This window comes from Drosophila serrata, unplaced genomic scaffold (assembly GCF_035046125.1).
Source record: "Drosophila serrata isolate PLE 108 unplaced genomic scaffold, ASM3504612v1 contig_240, whole genome shotgun sequence".
NCBI classification, from domain to species: Eukaryota; Metazoa; Arthropoda; class Insecta; order Diptera; family Drosophilidae; genus Drosophila; species Drosophila serrata.
The window spans coordinates 1,772,434-1,791,906 of record NW_028257138.1 but is presented as its reverse complement, the minus strand read 5'-3'; the positions used below and the strand labels follow the sequence as shown (position 1 = coordinate 1,791,906).

General features: G+C 36.3%; 1 protein-coding gene across 4 annotated transcripts in view; it reads right to left on the bottom strand.

The window, feature by feature from the left end:
• Positions 1 to 15,763: 15,763 nt before the first annotated feature.
• The window catches only part of Fas3 (fasciclin 3), a 292,347-nt gene continuing 288,637 nt past the window's right edge, over positions 15,764 to 19,473 (bottom strand). For 2 of the 4 annotated variants that reach the window (XM_086830399.1, XM_020945116.2), the window contains 2 exons: positions 17,952 to 18,309; positions 15,764 to 17,004 (listed from right to left, as the gene is read on the bottom strand). In XM_086830399.1, coding sequence (XP_086686525.1) covers positions 16,798 to 17,004; positions 17,952 to 18,309 — 565 coding nt within the window. In that variant the 3' untranslated portion in view covers positions 15,764 to 16,797. Of the gene's footprint in view, positions 17,005 to 17,116; positions 17,181 to 17,951; positions 18,310 to 19,473 lie in introns of all 4 variants that reach the window. The other 2 variants (XM_086830393.1, XM_020945118.2) reach the window with 2 other exon arrangements.

Below are 19,473 nucleotides of genomic sequence, written 5' to 3'. Positions count from 1 at the left end.
ACTTGGTTAATTATTATTTAACATAACGAATCTATATGACCTTGGATATTTCATTTAAAACTGTGTCAACATTCACTTTATACTTTTGTAACTTATCAGGCTTTGGTTCTGTTACCTTACAGAAATAACAAAAAATATTACAATTTAAGTATATCAGAAATATTCCCTCATCACAATCAGTAAAATAATATTACCTACCTTTTTTAGCCATCAATGTTACCCATTCAAATACAAACCTTTTTCGCTGCCCCATAAAAAGTTCGGCTATCAAATTCATCACTCTTATTCTCACCTGACCAGGTGTTGGCCTCCCAGAACACACACCCAAAAAACGCCAAAGTTTATTTGCTACTTTTCCTAACATTTATTCCTCTTCTGTCGTTGCTTTCTCTTTTTGTATTTATTTACATATATAAAGTAAATTTCAGCTGAGCGAAAACTTGCCTGGAAAAGTTGGACTTGTTGCACAGTTTCTTGACTTTTCTCTGGGATTTTTCCTGCCCAACGCAGTAATTAATTGTGTCCTTTCTGCGAAGAAGCATTTAAAAATATACACGCAATGTATACTTTTATTTTGCTCTTATTGTAACCACAAATTTGTACAAAAAAGACAAAAGTCTGAAGGGGACTGAGTTGGAAATGTAAACAGCTTGAAATATAATTAAGTATGCGTCCTGTTGAACCTTTGAGGAGGCAAAAGAACAAAAGTTTATTTTTTCAGAATTATTTTTGTTCTCCTCTTCGGACTCGCTGCCGCTGTATTTCAAGTTTTAATTTACGCATTTTCATGGCAATCAAGCGTAATTGCAGCTGAGGGAGAGACTGAACCAGAAAAGTCGCCTGGAAGTTTAGCTAATTTACAAAGGGGTTATTTGTCGAAGGTAAAAGTTTTCTATATTGTATAAAAAACACGAAACTAAATTAAATTAATAATTTTAATTGTATTGTGAGTTTTGTTGTTGAAATTATTATTATAGCATATTTAATACAAAATTTAAAAAAATGAAATTTTTTCTTAAAATTCCGAATCCTAACAATAAAATCCTTTCGGAATTTTGAAAAAATTTAGAAAATTTATTTTTTTTACCAGACATTGCTAGATTGGCTCGTCTGTTCCTGCTGCAGTAATATATATAGTTTACAGGGTCTCGAATGACTAATTTACAGCGTTATACGCCTTTGACTAAACTTATAGTATAGTATAGTATATTGAAAAGTAAATAATAAAAGAAATATTTCAGGCACTAGATTTTCTTTATATTCAATATTTGTTTGAAATGTTCGCTTCAGTCTTGCAAAATAATTTAAAAATTATTCTCAATTGTAACAATATAATCCCCAATTAAAACAAAATAATTATCCAACAAATGAGCTAAAAAAGGATAATTCCAAACTCAGACCTGTTGCTGCAAATAACAACGAACGGTAGAAATGATGAAGGACACTGTGGAAAAGCTTGTTTTCTTCTCAAGTGACACGTCGGTTTCTTTCCCAGGATAATGTCTCTTTTTTCACCTTTTTTTTACTAAGTATGGAGTCCTGCGAAATGCTCTTTGGGCAGCCAAACGGCGCAACTTTAAGAGCTCAACCAATTTTGGTGTGCGCGTAATTGTCACAATTGTTCAAAATTGTTTAGGTTTTCTGGTTTTGTAATTTTCTCCTTTTTTATTTACTCACTTTAAGCCTTTAAGGACACTGCTCTCTTAAAAGCTCTCAAACTAAGAGAACGATAAAGTTTACCGCTTACTCAAAACTCTCTTAAGCTGCTCTCTTATCTGCTCTCCTTATTCAGCGCAGTAACACATTTCTGTGGACCCCAAGCTTTTGATAAGGATTTTACGCCAACAGCTGATTTCCCGTCAGAGCTTTAAGTGGAAGTGTTTCTTTTTTTAACGTGTTTAGATTGAATTTAAATTGATATTGAAGAAAAATTCACTGTGAATTCAAAAAATCATCGGCTTTTGACCTTCGTATACCTTTAAGGAGACCTAAAATTCAGGTGTCTTAAATCAATTTTGATATGCTAATATTTTGGGTACGTCACAGTTTTTCAAATATCATAACTAAACCAAAAATGCATTGATTTCAACTCGGAAAATATTTCTGTCCTATAAGGGTTGCAAATTTGCATTTTCAGTTTTAAGATTTAAAAAACTAATTTTTTTTTTTAACTTTTGACAATTTTAAAATTTTTATAATTTTGAAAATAAAAAAATTGCCCGCATAGAGCTACATCGACCCAGTTGTTCATGTTGATCAATAATATATATAGTTTATAGGGGCGGTTATGATTCCTTTACTGCGTTTCAAGCTTCTGACTGAAATTTTAATACCTTGCAAGAGTATAAAAAAGCAAACTTTAATTCAAGATTTTTAATATTTAAATTATATTTATTATATAAAATATATATATAATATAATCTGAAAAAAAGAAACCCCAAACACCAGCCGTCCTTATTTTCCGATTATCATTTGCCCATTGCGTATACGCAACGTTGCCGGCTAACAAAATAAGCATAAGACAAATAAAAATTAATACCTTTAATATTTAATTAAATTTTCAATTCAAATGTTATAAAATCTATTAAATGATATTTTTTTAATTTCTTAAAACCTACAATACACATTGTGAAAAATTGCGTATACGCAACGTTGCTGGCTAACACGCAAGCAAAACGAACAAAAAGGATAAAGAAATTCAAGAACTTAATATTGGCCATTTTTAAACAATTATAAAAGGTTTATTAAAAGAACTTGTATATTGAATAAACATGAATTGTATATTTACTGGTTGTTTTTCAGATACTTTTTATTTAAAAAACTTTTTGTTAACTCCATAGCAATTTCATTTCATTTTCAATTCACAATTTAAAGTAATTAAATTAAAGTAATTAAAATTTAAATAATTAAGTCTATAAAAATAAAATTGTTCCTCACTACCTTAAACATTCTAAAAACAAAAGAAAAACCCCACATACACACCAGAACAAGCATTGCGTATACGCAACGTTGCCATCTAAGAGTAAAACCAACATCTGCTGCTGCTACTGCACAAAAAAAGGAAACAAAAATTACAAAAGCTGTGAAGCTACAACTTTGAGTGTTGTATATTTTTGTGGATTTTGTTTATTTCCCACCGTTGTTCCCTGGAGTTTGCACGTCTCTTGATTTTGAATTTTTGTTTGATTTCTATTTGACTCTGTCCGTCTTCAGGTTTTCTCCTATTCCTTCAGTTTCCTCAGTTTCCCCAGCTTGGTATGCTTATCTAATGGGTGTTGTTGTTAGTCTTGCCATTATTGTTTTGGGAATGCGAAAAGTTTGCAACAACAGTTGTGTCTTTTGCCCGTAAAATGTATGCAGATTGAGGAAAGCAAACTGCAGTTTGCAACGCCTCTAAAACGAAGGAGTTATATTCGCATTCGGTTCGTTAGTGGGCCATGAACTTAGGCATACATATTCATGGGCCAAGTGGGTGTGCGTTTGTTCGGTAGGTTAACTGGTAATTGAATCAATGCCCGGGACATTGTTTATTAATATGCAATTAGAGGGGCGCAGGAACGTGGACAGAATTTTGAGCCGCCTGCGCTCCTAGTCATCCGATTTCAAAATGGCAACCTAATTAAGCGAAATTAATGCGCCCGCGTAGTCCGGCTCTGATTACATAATTAACAAAATGCCTTGCGGCCACCAGGCTATAGATTACAGGTAAACGGAATGCCCTCCAAGCGGGAGGTAGATTTCTGGGCAGGAATTTCAATTCAAAACCCAATAACTAGTTGTCTTTGGCAGGTAGGAAGGAAACCGGAGACCTCATGTGATCACGCTTCAGCTTCGAATGTTGTTTTATGCATATTAGATGAAAAAGAGTCAAATTATTAACTAAATAAAAATATAGAAAATATCGGTAGACAAGAAAGGAAGTTAACTGCTGTATAACGAAGTGTGTATACCCTTGCAGTTAGCCACAGGATCAACGGTTCGAATTTTTAATACTTCATAACTAAGCCAAAAATGCATAAATCTCAAGTGGAAATTCTTTTCTTTGTTGAGTTCTATTTTGCTACCAACATATATTGGGCTTTAATTTATACAAATTTTAATGACTTATGTTGTTGAATTTTTATTTTTAAATTATTCTTTATTAAGATTTTCGTTTATGTCCTTTTTATTTTGCCTTCAACATCAATAACAATTCAACTAAATAGTTATGCCCTAATTTCAGATTCCTATAAATTCCTTTGGCGATATTTTTTTGATAGTTGTTCCCCAACTTTATATCTCAACAGGAGTGCATTTTATGTCAGCCTTGAGAGTTTCATTTTATTCGCTGGCTCTCCCCCTCAAGTCAATTTCAATGTACTGCCTTCGGCATAAAACAAAGGAAGCAAAAAACTGCAAAATTGTATTTTACTTTTAAGCTGTCGCCGCGGACTCTGAACAAAAAAAGAAAAAGGTGGAAGAGAAGAGCCTTTTCCTACAACTGGCACAAAAAATACAATATACGAGATTCTCTCTGTTTTTGTCTAATGTAAAATTGCGACGCTTCGGGTAACGCGCAGATTTTGAGCTTTATAAATTGAAATGTCAGAAAAAGTTGAGGGAGCCGCAGCAGCGCAGACTGACTGACTGAGGGAATGACTGACTGACTGACAAGCAGCCAGAGCCAGATACCGAGCGCCAAGTCAACTGCACAAACTTTGCCATATTTTATTATTATTGTTTTCCATTTTTTCGGCATTAGCTGGGAAATGTTTAAAATTGCACTGCGGCTGTGAATAATAATAATCATAATAATAATGGGGCCCTGATTATCTCTCCTGCGGCCCTGTGGCAGATCAGCCCTTAGAACTGTGCTACATAATTTTGTGTAATTGACGTTGTCATGCTGTGAGCGTTTGGCGTCTGAGTCTTCCGGCCAACAAAGGGGAAACTTTTGCGTGACAGACGCAACCGGAATTTCAATTTATTCGTCATAAATTTGGCATTTCATTAAGCATCAGAAGGATAAGTGAAATCGTTAGCGTTTGATTAAGTACAGGAGTTGGTTAGAAGCTAATAGAACTGCACATAATAAATATTATTGATGATTGAATTCGATACGGAAGCCTGTTCTGTGGTAGTTTAGAATAGGTTAATAACTGTGCATACCCAAATTAAAATCTTTATATATTAAAATTGATTGCAATTTTTAAAAATTTTAACGATGTAATCCCTTATATTTTGTTGTAAAATAGGCCAATACTTTTTTCTTATATCTTTCATGCCCAGAAAGATTCGCATGTTATCATTTCATTAAGCATTTCATTAAGCATCAGAAGGATAAGTGAAATCGTTAGCGTTTGATTAAGTACAGGAGTTGGTTAGAAGCTAATAGAACTGCACATAATAAATATTATTGATGATTGAATTCGATACGGAAGCCTGTTCTGTGGTAGTTTAGAATAGGTTAATAACTGTGCATACCCAAATTAAAATCTTTATATATTAAAATTGATTGCAATTTTTAAAAATTTTAACGATGTAATCCCTTATATTTTGTTGTAAAATAGGCCAATACTTTTTTCTTATATCTTTCATGCCCAGAAAGATTCGCATGTTATCAATGGCAAATTTATTCTTCTGACTAGAATTAATATACCACTTATTCGATATTTTTCTATTTTTTTATATGAAAATTTTTTCAAAAAATCAAAAAAAAAAAACTTATAACTCAGCCAAAAAAGCATTTCTTACAATTCAGAAAGCGTTTGTATGTTTATTTTTCTTCGGTTAATTAATCTGCATATTCCATTTAAAATTTAAAATTATTGCAATTTTTGCCGGAAATGACTCCTTCACTTACTTTTAACCTTCTGGCTGAAATTATAATACCAGTTTTTTAATCGATATTAACTATAATTTTATATGAAAATTTTAGGCCAAATCAAAATATTAAAAACTCTTAACTAAGCCAAAAACGCATTAATTTCATTTCGGAAAGCGCTCGTATGCTAATTTTTAGCAGGTTAATAAAACTGCATACTCCATTTAAAATGTGATTTTTTGCCAATTTTTTTTCATTTTTTTCAGAAAATGGAAAATTTCAAAAAAAAAATTTTTTGCCCTATATATCTAGAAAAATTCGCCTGTTGATGCTGATCAAGAATATATATGGGTTATGGGGTCGGAAATGACTCCTTCGCTTTCTTTTAATCTTCTGACTGAAGGTGCAATACCATTTTTTAAACGATATTAACTATATTCTTATATGAAAATTTTAGGCCAAATCAAAATATTAAAAACTCTTAACTAAGCCAAAAACGCATTAATTTCATTTCGGAAAGCGCTCGTATGCTAATTTTTAGCAGGTTAATAAAACTGCATACTCCATTTAAAATGTGATTTTTTGCCAATTTTTTTCAATTTTAACGATGTAACCCCTTTCATTTTTTTCAGAAAATGGAAAATTTCTAAAAAAAATTTTTTTGCCCTATATATCTAGAAAAATTTGCCTGTTGAAGCTGATCAAGAATATATATGATTTATGGGGTCGGAAATGACTCCTTCACTTTCTTTTAACCTTCTGGCTGAAATTATAATACCAGTTTTTTAATCGATATTAACTATAATTTTATATGAAAATTTTAGGCCAAATCAAAATATTAAAAACTCTTAACTAAGCCAAAAACGCATTAATTTCAATTCTGAAAGCAATCGTATGCCAATTTTTAGCAGGTTAATAAAACTGCATACTCCATTTAATATGTGATTTTTTGCCAATTTTTTTCAATTTTAAAGATGTAACCCCTTTCATTTTTTTCAGAAAATGGAAAATTTCTAAAAAAAATTTTTTTTGCCCTATATATCTAGAAAAATTTGCCTGTTGATGCTGATCAAGAATATATATGATTTATGGGGTCGGAAATGACTCCTTCGCTTTCTTTTAAGCTTCTGACTGAAGGTGCAATACCATTTTTTAAACGATATTAACTATATTCTTATATGAAAATTTTAGGCCAAATCAAAATATTAAAAACTCTTAACTAAGCCAAAAACGCATTAATTTCATTTCGGAAAGCGCTCGTATGCTAATTTTTAGCAGGTTAATAAAACTGCATACTCCATTTAAAATGTGATTTTTTGCCAATTTTTTTCAATTTTAACGATGTAACCCCTTTCATTTTTTTCAGAAAATGGAAAATTTCTAAAAAAAATTTTTTTGCCCTATATATCTAGAAAAATTTGCCTGTTGAAGCTGATCAAGAATATATATGATTTATGGGGTCGGAAATGACTCCTTCACTTTCTTTTAACCTTCTGGCTGAAATTATAATACCAGTTTTTTAATCGATATTAACTATAATTTTATATGAAAATTTTAGGCCAAATCAAAATATTAAAAACTCTTAACTAAGCCAAAAACGCATTAATTTCAATTCTGAAAGCAATCGTATGCCAATTTTTAGCAGGTTAATAAAACTGCATACTCCATTTAATATGTGATTTTTTGCCAATTTTTTTCAATTTTAAAGATGTAACCCCTTTCATTTTTTTCAGAAAATGGAAAATTTCTAAAAAAAATTTTTTTTGCCCTATATATCTAGAAAAATTTGCCTGTTGATGCTGATCAAGAATATATATGATTTATGGGGTCGGAAATGACTCCTTCGCTTTCTTTTAAGCTTCTGACTGAAGGTGCAATACCATTTTTTAAACGATATTAACTATATTCTCATATGAAAATTTTAGGCCAAATCAAAATGTAAAAAACTCATAACCAAGCCAAAAACGCATTAATTTCATTTCGGAAAGCGCTCGTATGCTAATTTTTAGCAGGTTAATAAAACTGCATACTCCATTTAAAATGTGATTTTTTGCCAATTTTTTTCAATTTTAACGATGTAACCCCTTTCATTTTTTTCAGAAAATGGAAAATTTCTAAAAAAATTTTGTTTTGCCCTATATATCCAGAAAAATTCGCCTGTTGATGCTGATCAAGAATATATATGATTTATGGGGTCGGAAATGACTCCTTCGCTTTCTTTTAAGCTTCTGACTGAAGGTGCAATACCATTTTTAAATCAATATTAACTATATTTTTATATGAACATTTTACGACAAATCAAAATGTAAACAACTTATAATTAAGCCAAAAAAGCATCTGCATACTCAATTTAAAAAGTTAAAAATCTAAAATTTTGCAAATTTTTGACAATTTTAATGATGAAATTTTTAAAATTTGACCACTTATTGAAAAAAAATAATTTTTTCCGGACATGGCTAGATCGATTTAGCTGTTGATTCTGATCAAGAATATATATGATTTATAGGGTCGGAAATGATTTTTTCACAGCTTTTTGAGCTTCTGACTGAAACTAAAATACCGTCAAATAGGTTTGAAAATTTAAATACTTATCTACAATTTTATATGATAATTTTTGCGAAAAGTGAACCTTAAAAATATTATAACTAAGCCAAAAGGCAAAGGCAAGGTAAATTTAGCTTGAAAAGCTTTCCGATGATAGTTTTTACTAATAACTAATATATATTTTCCTTTCCCTATTACCCAGGCCCAGTGCGCATCACCGACTGCGGCCAGCTGATCCGCCAGTGGCCCAAGGAGGCGATCCTACGCGACGAGGTGTGCAACTCACAGTGCGGCATCTACCTGACCGGCCAGCAGGCCAGCGCACAGTGGTCCGGCTGTATGGAAAAAGTGGTCATAAATCAGAAACTCAACGAAGAGAATTCAAAATTTGTACTCGGGGGTTTTGGGGGTAGCTGATTTCGAATATGAAGTCGAAATTTCAAAATTCAAAATGGCGGCTTCAATATGGCAGTTGTGACTTCCGTAATTAGCTGGTGAATATATTATCTTATTTTTCACGACCTTAGAGAGTACCACGTGGAGGTTTACGGTAAATTTAGACTCTCCTTTTTTTTTGAATTTTTGTTTTAATTTTTTTATTTTTAAGAATTTTTTTTTTTTTAACTAAAGAAGTGTTAAATAAAAATTTAACTATATCAATTTGAAAAAGTATCGGCTCACTAAGAATCACTATCTGATTCTGAGGAGACGTTCTGATTAGATGGCAGCCTCAAAAGTGCCATAACCTCTTTTGCTAGAGGCTTTGTGTGCTTTTGAAAGCATTTTGATTTTGATAATATCACTGGATCTGAAGAAATTAACAAATTATGCATCAAATCCATCATAGTATCTTTTCTAGATATTTTTCGAGTATTATTTTCTCGAAATAGTTTTAAATCTTTATTACATGATTCCTGTGCCTCTTCAGAGAGCTGGCCAATAGGCAGCAAAGCAGTTTTTATTATGGCTGCACCATGAATCAGTATTTTATGGACCGAAGCTGGCATATTATACCAATTATACAAGTCCACATACAATTTTGCTGTATCGAGCGCATAAACCTCAAATTTTTTGCTATTGATTTTTTTTTAGCTTCTATAATCTTATGATAAGAAGGATACAGATCAATGCGTCTTTCCTTAATACCTGATCTAATATTAAGATATTGGTGTTTTGTCAATTTGTTGGATATCATTAAAGCCAAGGCTTCATCTTCAGTATAAGATGTGAATGGGCTCACAGATTGAGAGCCATCACCCACTTTGGAAGATGCCACTTTCGATACCAAATTTGCACCAAAACTATTACCTTCCGATCGAAGATTCACAGATGCAGCATATGCTAGTTCAGATCCGGTTGACTTGAGTAAACTATTAACTCTTCGTTTTTTAGAACGCTCATTGATATCTTCGAAGGATTTCGGCGGTCGTCCTCTCTTGGTTCCGCCATTGCGTATGGTATCATCGTCAGAAGGTATACCTTTTTCAATCACGGATGTTTCGCATGGAAAAGTGACTGTTTCATTTAACCAGGCTGCATTATTTTCTAAAACACAATTCCAGTGTCTGTTACAATTAATCAGTGTTCGAAAAATCTCTTTACAGAAATTATGAATAATCTGCAAAACCTTTTTTTTATTTCATCAATTTTTCAATTACATAATTTTGCAAATTAATTCTTTTGGCATCATACCTCTTAGCTTCAGAAAGCTTTAAGAAAAGGAATAAATCCCTCTTTGTTGGAGCAAAAGTCATTATTTTTGAAATTTCGTAATCAATTGATCTTACCCTAGCCTCCTATCAATGTCACCGCTTAAATTGGTTTTAGCAAAAAAATCTATCTTATTGTGGAAAAAATGTTCGAATTGCCTTTCCGCAATTTTGCGCAAAAGTTTTAAATTGGGTATTGTAGTATAGATGTATACTAATATTACCTATATGGTCTTTCGTTGGAAGTTGATGGAAGGCTGAAAATATTCGATTCGAAAAAATTATTTTCAAAAAAAAAACAATTTTTTGCTAATTAAATGAGAATCCCATCAATACAACAATGCATATTGATAACAAATTTTATTGATGATATAGTTTACAGTAATAATGAACTGTTACACGAAAAATTTTATCGAAAAAATGTTCGTAAATAAAAAAAAATTACATTATATTTTTATAGGATTTTCGCCACTTGTCACTTTTAAGGTTAAAAATTTGTATGTAAACGGAATTGAAACTAGCTAATACTTTGGGGAATTATAGTTCAAATATTCAAGAATTGATGAGCATTAGAAATTTTTAAATCCAAGACTATTGAAAAATTGGATTTATGGCAGCATCCGGACCACTGTGCAGCGGCTTCAATCCCCAGCAGCGTCAAGGCCAGGCCCAGCCCCGTGTGACCCGATCCCGCAAGCAGAACCTCTTCAAGTTCTCCGACCTGACACCCTACATAGCCTCCCTATAAAAGATACAGAAATGATGCTATAAGCCACGGATCAGCAGAAATAGAAGTTATTATAAACAAGATGTACATACATACGTTTCTTTGCTGTTTAATGCTTACCTAATGACTTGTCCAATGCACGATCGAGATCTTCATAGTTCTCGACCGAGTCGTAGCCTAAGCGAGTCCAAAAAACTTGTAATGATAAGTATATTATAATTTAACATGTTAATAACATATCACAATTAATACTTATCGATTTATGTATGTCTAATTAACAATAACATTAAAATAAATGGGTTTTTTTATTTGAGGAATTTGAGCCGCGGAAAGTCAAATTTGGGACCAGATCGCAGTGCAAATTGTTCGCCGGACCCATGTTAAAATACAGGCGAACAGAATGCAAAACAAGCAGTGCTGACATCAGTGCTCGCTGAATAAAATGCATTTGGACAAGTCCGTTGGCTAGAATGGAATAGGTGATGTATACCCCGGAGAGGTGTACTTCGTTGGTTAGGGGGGGATAGCTGCTGCATACTCCGGGTGAGCGGTACTTTGTTTGCTAGGGGGGGACAGCTGCATCATACTCAGGTAGATCTGTACTGCGGTTGCCAGAGAGGGATAGCTGCTGTATACTCCGGTAAAGCAGTACTTTGTCTGCTAAGGGGGGATAGCTGCTGCATACTCCGGGCGAGCACTAGTTCGTGGGTTAGGGGGGGACAGCTGCTGTATACGCCGGTAGAGCAGTAGTCTCTATTAGAGATGGAAAGGGATATCAAATATCTTTAATAATGGGTGCGATCGGCAAAATGGCTTCCCATCGGCCATTATTAAGCGTTGTCTTAAGCGCAGAAGAATTGTGTTCAGCGTCGCCCTTCTCTGCGTTATGTTCGCCTGGTATCTGAAATCGGGAATTTGAAGAATTTGAGCCGCGCAAAGTCAGATTTGGGACCAGATCGCAGTGCAAATTGTTCGCCGGACCCATGTTAAATAACAGGCGAACAGAATGCAAAACAAGCAGTGCTGACATCAGTGCTCGCTGAATAAAATGCATTTGGGCAAGTCCGTTGGCTAGAATGGGATAGGTGCTGTATACCCCGGCGAGCTGAACTTCGTTGGTTAGGGGGGGATAGCTGCTGCATACTCCGGGTGATCGGTACTTTGTTTGCTAGGGGGGACAGCTGCAGCATACTCAGGTAGATCTGTACTGCGGTTGCCAGAGAGGGATAGCTGCTGTATACTCCGGTAAAGCAGTACGTTGTATGCTAAGGGGGGATAGCTGCTGCATACTCCGGGAGAGCAATAGTTCGTTGGTTAGGGGGGGACAGCTGCTGTATACGCCGGTAGAGCAGTAGTCTCTAAAAGAGATGGAAAGGGATATCAACTATCTTTAATAATGGGTGCGATCGGCAAAATGGCTTCCCATCGGCCATTATTAAGCGTTGTCTTAAGCGCTGAAGAATTGTGTTCAGCGTCGCCCTTCTCGGCGTTATGTTCACCTGGTATCTGAAATCGGGAATTTGAAGAATTTGAGCCGCGCAAAGTCAGATTTGGGACCAGATCGCAGTGCAAATTGTTCGCCGGACCCATGTTAAATAACAGGCGAACAGAATGCAAAACAAGCAGTGCTGACATCAGTGCTCGCTGAATAAAATGCATTTGGGCAAGTTCGTTGGCTAGAATGGGATAGGTGCTGTATACCCCGGCGAGCTGAACTTCGTTGGTTAGGGGGGGATAGCTGCTGCATACTCCGGGTGAGCGGTACTTTGTTTGCTAGGGGGGGACAGCTGCAGCATACTCAGGTAGATCTGTACTGCGGTTGCCAGAGAGGGATAGCTGCTGTATACTCCGGTAAAGCAGTACGTTGTATGCTAAGGGGGGATAGCTGCTGCATACTCCGGGAGAGCAATAGTTCGTTGGTTAGGGGGGGACAGCTGCTGTATACGCCGGTAGAGCAGTAGTCTCTAAAAGAGATGGAAAGGGATATCAACTATCTTTAATAATGGGTGCGATCGGCAAAATGGCTTCCCATCGGCCATTATTAAGCGTTGTCTTAAGCGCTGAAGAATTGTGTTCAGCGTCGCCCTTCTCGGCGTTATGTTCACCTGGTATCTGAAATCGGGAATTTGAAGAATTTGAGCCGCGCAAAGTCAGATTTGGGACCAGATCGCAGTGCAAATTGTTCGCCGGACCCATGTTAAATAACAGGCGAACAGAATGCAAAACAAGCAGTGCTGACATCAGTGCTCGCTGAATAAAATGCATTTGGGCAAGTCCGTTGGCTAGAATGGGATAGGTGCTGTATACCCCGGCGAGCTGAACTTCGTTGGTTAGGGGGGGATAGCTGCTGCATACTCCGGGTGAGCGGTACTTTGTTTGCTAGGGGGGGACAGCTGCAGCATACTCAGGTAGATCTGTACTGCGGTTGCCAGAGAGGGATAGCTGCTGTATACTCCGATAAAGCAGTACGTTGTTTGCTAAGGGGGGATAGCTGCTGCATACTCCGGGAGAGCAATAGTTCGTTGGTTAGGGGGGGACAGCTGCTGTATACGCCGGTAGAGCAGTAGTCTCTAAAAGAGATGGAAAGGGATATCAACTATCTTTAATAATGGGTGCGATCGGCAAAATGGCTTCCCATCGGCCATTATTAAGCGTTGTCTTAAGCGCTAAAGAATTGTGTTCAGCGTCGCCCTTCACGGCGTTATGTTCACCTGGTATCTTAAATCGGGAATTTGAAGAATTTGAGCCGCGCAAAGTCAGATTTGGGACCAGATCGCAGTGCAAATTGTTCGCCGGACCCATGTTAAATAACAGGCGAACAGAATGCAAAACAAGCAGTGCTGACATCAGTGCTCGCTGAATAAAATGCATTTGGGCAAGTCCGTTGGCTAGAATGGGATAGCTGCTGTATACCCCGGCGAGCTGAACTTCGTTGGTTAGGGGGGGATAGCTGCTGCATACTCCGGGTGATCGGTACTTTGTTTGCTAGGGGGGGACAGCTGCAGCATACTAAGGTAGATCTGTACTGCGGTTGCCAGAGAGGGATAGCTGCTGTATACTCCGGTAAAGCAGTACGTTGTATGCTAAGGGGTGATAGCTGTTGCATACTCCGGGAGAGCAATAGTTCGTGGGTTAGGGGGGGACAGCTGCTGTATACGCCGGTAGAGCAGTAGTCTCTAAAAGAGATGGAAAGGGATATCAACTATCTTTAATAATGGGTGCGATCGGCAAAATGGCTTCCCATCGGCCATTATTAAGCGTTGTCTTAAGCGCTGAAGAATTGTGTTCAGCGTCGCCCTTCTCGGCGTTATGTTCACCTGGTATCTGAAATCGGGAATTTGAAGAATTTGAGCCGTGCAAAGTCAGATTTGGGACCAGATCGCAGTGCAAATTGTTCGCCGGACCCATGTTAAATAACAGGCGAACAGAATGCAAAACAAGCAGTGCTGACATCAGTGCTCGCTGAATAAAATGCATTTGGGCAAGTCCGTTGGCTAGAATGGGATAGGTGCTGTATACCCCGGCGAGCTGAACTTCGTTGGTTAGGGGGGGATAGCTGCTGCATACTCCGGGTGAGCGGTACTTTGTTTGCTAGGGGGGGACAGCTGCAGCATACTCAGGTAGATCTGTACTGCGGTTGCCAGAGAGGGATAGCTGCTGTATACTCCGATAAAGCAGTACGTTGTTTGCTAAGGGGGGATAGCTGCTGCATACTCCGGGAGAGCAATAGTTCGTTGGTTAGGGGGGGACAGCTGCTGTATACGCCGGTAGAGCAGTAGTCTCTAAAAGAGATGGAAAGGGATATCAACTATCTTTAATAATGGGTGCGATCGGCAAAATGGCTTCCCATCGGCCATTATTAAGCGTTGTCTTAAGCGCTGAAGAATTGTGTTCAGCGTCGCCCTTCACGGCGTTATGTTCACCTGGTATCTTAAATCGGGAATTTGAAGAATTTGAGCCGCGCAAAGTCAGATTTGGGACCAGATCGCAGTGCAAATTGTTCGCCGGACCCATGTTAAATAACAGGCGAACAGAATGCAAAACAAGCAGTGCTGACATCAGTGCTCGCTGAATAAAATGCATTTGGGCAAGTCCGTTGGCTAGAATGGGATAGCTGCTGTATACCCCGGCGAGCTGAACTTCGTTGGTTAGGGGGGGATAGCTGCTGCATACTCCGGGTGATCGGTACTTTGTTTGCTAGGGGGGGACAGCTGCAGCATACTAAGGTAGATCTGTACTGCGGTTGCCAGAGAGGGATAGCTGCTGTATACTCCGGTAAAGCAGTACGTTGTATGCTAAGGGGTGATAGCTGTTGCATACTCCGGGAGAGCAATAGTTCGTGGGTTAGGGGGGGACAGCTGCTGTATACGCCGGTAGAGCAGTAGTCTCTAAAAGAGATGGAAAGGGATATCAACTATCTTTAATAATGGGTGCGATCGGCAAAATGGCTTCCCATCGGCCATTATTAAGCGTTGTCTTAAGCGCAGAAGAATTGTGTTCAGCGTCGCCCTTCTCGGCGTTATGTTCGCCTGGTATCTGAAATCGGGAATTTGAAGAATTTGAGCCGCGCAAAGTCAGATTTGGGACCAGATCGCAGTGCAAATTGTTCGCCTGACCCATTTCAAATAAAAAGCGGACAAAAAGCTGTACCAGCTGTGCTGACGTTATGGATCGATTTTTTAAATGACAATATTTTCGATAAATAAGTCACTCTTTTACTATATATATATATATATATATATATATATATATATATCTAGAAAGATTTGTCTGTTGATGCTGATCAAGAATACATATGATTTATGGGGTCGGAAGCGACTAAGCGATGTCAAAGTTTGACATTTTTGAACAAATTAAATCAGAAATGACTCCTTCAGACCAAATTTATTATACCCTGAAAGGGTATAATTTAATTATAATTACAAAATTTATGACACATTAAAAATTATAGCTTAAAATGCAATAATAAGGACAACTCACTTTCACACTTTATATGGTAAAGAATTTTATTCAAAAATGTTTCTGGATCAGCTTAACTTTATACAAATTATATCTTACGAAATACAAAAATCAATCATCATCATGAAAGTACATTGTATTTAATTTATGCACTTAACTTAATTAATTATCCATTAATATGTAATTGCGTAAATTGTTTTAAATAATAACATTAATTGCCAGTGCTGTTTGGTGAAAATGAATGGAAATTTTTTAAGAGGGAAAGAGACAAGTAAAATCGAAATTAATTGTGATAAAATACTTTCGGAATCGCAAGAGGTTCTCTGAATGAAAATACTCCTATCTGTATATATTTTATTTGTTGCTTTTAATTTAATTGTTTAAATGCTTTGCTCTGGCTGCCTAAAATGTTATAGTCAGTAGTATATATCTTCCTGCGTAGAAATAATTCAAGGTTGCTCTAAATAATCTTTACTTCAACTTTGCTTAATTTTGTTGTATACGGATTTTGTTTTTGTTGTGTGTTCTGTTCTGCCTTAAATTTACATTTAGCTTAAATGCGAGACATTTATGTAAATAATTGAGATTTTTCAAATGCTTTTTATTTTCTCTTGCCTATCTTTATGTAAATTTTATTTATATATAGTTTGTTTTGCAAATGTTCTTTTAGCTTTTTAAGGTTTTCCATCTTTCTTTCATTTTTTTATGTTTGTTGTAAATTTGATTTAATGTGGGAGGAGGGAGGCCTACATATTTTTGGGGATAGGGGCGTGTCTTGTGTCTAGATTTCTGTGCGGAGAATTAAGTTTTAATATTTTTCACTTTTACGTTTACTTTTATGAGTTTAGTTTCACAATTCATTTAGATTTTAGTACACAGACATTCAAGAAGTTTTTGGAAAACCACTTACGACATTTAATTCTTTATTTCTTGCATTCTTAATATCATTGTAAAGTTTATGTTTAGGTTTTGTTGCATTGGGTTCTTGTTTATTATTTTTGCTGCTCCTTTTGTGCATTTATTTGTTGTGTTTTCCCGTCAGCCTCCCGCGGTGTTTATTTCTTACCCTCGCCTTCCTTTTGCACATAGACTATTTCGGCGTATTCCGTTGAACTTTTGCCGGTTGTTCCATCAGGTGTTGTTGCTGTTGTTGTTGTTGTGGGTGCTGCTGTTGTTGTTGTTGTTACAGGTGGTGATGTTACTGTTGCTGATTCATTTGCTGGTTTTAGTACAAGTTCAGCATAGACGAGTTGTTTGTCTTGCTAAATTATGGGATGAAAATATTGTTATTAGTGATCATTGCCTTTTACGAATATAATTTAATTGAGAAATTTGATTGTGAGGTTCTTTATCAAATAGGGAAAATTGATATACCTTGTTTTTCTACTTCGCTTTACTTAAATGTCCACACTGGTGAGGTGCTCTGCCAAACTATAGCCTTTATTTGCATATATATTATATGTATTATACAACAACAGTTTTATTTGCATGCGTTTTTGTTTTTGTAGTTTGTTCGAACGGAAAGAGCAGAAAATGGCAAAGAAAATTATGTAGAAAAGATTTTTGTGATAATAGCAAAAAGAAAATTATAAAAAATTATGTATTTATATATTTGGCTTAGAAGCTTGCAGCTAAGGATAAAGGAACTAGGCTTAAGCTTAAAGGTAGGTAACTAAAATTCACTCAGTCAGACATACACGCACACACATGAGAAAAACCTTTCAGCGGGAGAATAATATTAATTATGTCAGCTCCGTATTTCAGATTTATAGAGACTGTTTATAAGATTAATATATTTTATAGTTTATGAATATTTTTCAAAGACCACTGTTCAGGGGTCGTCTCTTGAAAAGGTCTCTAAAAGTATGCTATACAAGTGACAGTGCTACACAATCTTTTATTGCACTCATTGAAATAAAAGTTTTCAGGGATTCGTACAAGTCCTAAGACACAGAATACTATACGCTATTTACACTGAATAACTTTTAATTAGAGGTATTTTCGTAGTGATTTCTGGGTATATTACGCTTGCCTATATTAAAGCATTATTTATAACAGACTATTCCTGAGTCATTTGTAGTTTGTGTATAATTTATCAAATTTTTTCTGAGAGTGTATGTGCACAGAAGTGGTCGGAGGCGTTAGAAAAATGTATTCAGAAGAAAAGGAAGGGAGAACTGTGTGAGTGTCGTTGAGACGTTTTTAATACCTTTGGTTCATTGTCATTGCCATCCATGACGGCATTGTTGCCCTCCTGTTCGGTGGTGTTGCTCTCCACAATACTCGCTGACTCCTGATTGTTATCTTTTTCCTTGTTTTTCCTTGTATCCTTTTCGTTGAAACGCTTCAGAATTGCCACGGCAAAGGCGGGCAATCTTTTGGTCTTCTTCTGTTGCTGCTGCTGCTGCTGTTGCTGCGACTCTGGGCTGTTCTCTTGTTCGTTAACGGGTTCGTTATCCTCCTCCTCCTCCTCTTCCCCCTCCTCGCCGGACACGCCCACTCCGCCCATGGTCGTGGTAGCCGTGGCCGTTGAGGTGGCCTTTATATCGGCGCTCTCGGTGTCGCTGCTGCTTGTCGGTTGAAGTATGCGTGTGTGTGTGTGTGTGTGTGTGTGAAAATTGGTGAAAGGTATTTTTTTTATGGATTGAGCATGATATTTATGTTTGATTTGATTTCTTTTTTCGATACTAATTACTGCTGCTTTTCATTGAAAATATTTAAAATTAAATTAAAAGCCAGGTGACCGTTCGGGTTAGTCGATTGTGTGTGGTTAGGAGTCGTCTTAACTTGGCACTTTTCTGGGATTATTAAAAGGCTCCCCCCGCTCACTACTATCTCTGGTTGTTAGTGGGCTTAAAACGAACTTTTGTTTTTGGTTGGGGTAAGTGGCGTAATTGTTATCGCTGTGTGTGTTGTGTACGTGTGTGGGTGTGTGTGTGTGTGTATGCTTGGATCCATTAAAACCGGCAAATTGTGTTAGCAAAAAGCAAAAATATTCCAAGAGGGCAAACTTTTGTATCTCATTTAAATAACAAATTGTTGTTGGCCAAAGAATTCGATAGCCCGAGTTTAAAGTTTTCCACTTTGTACTAATTTTTTAAACGGCAAATTGTTGTGGGGGAGGGTGCCTGTAATATTAAACAAATAGAATTGCAAGGCAATTACCCTGAAACAGGTCTTTACTGGCCTTAATAATAATTCATTTTAAGCTACTTTAAGGGCTTTAAGGGCTCCTATCGACTCTTAACCCATTTCAGGCTCCCATTCAACCTTCGTTCGCTTTTGCTTTGGCCGAAACGAGTTCCATTTATATTCTATAAATATTTTTCGCCTCATTTGAATGTCAGTCTGCCTGAAGTCTGGAAAAGTTCAACAAGTATCTGCCAGATACATTTTCCTACCTACAAATATCTGAGTTTGTGTTTGTGCTTGTATTTGTATGTTTCCACATGTATTTGGCGTTGCGTGTTAGTCTCTCATATATGTATGCATAAATATATGAAATTGCTATTGTATTTTAATGATATTGCTTTTGTTATGCTCGCAAAATGCAAAACTGAATGGGGGAAATTCCGCTTTGATATGTGTGCACCATTGTTAGAATTTTTCCTTTCAGCTTAAGTCCCTCACACAGACACAAAATGCCATTTCATTCAAAACACTCCTCTCACACACACTCACACGTTTTCAGGGTAAATATAAATAAATACAGACCATAAAAACTACCATGA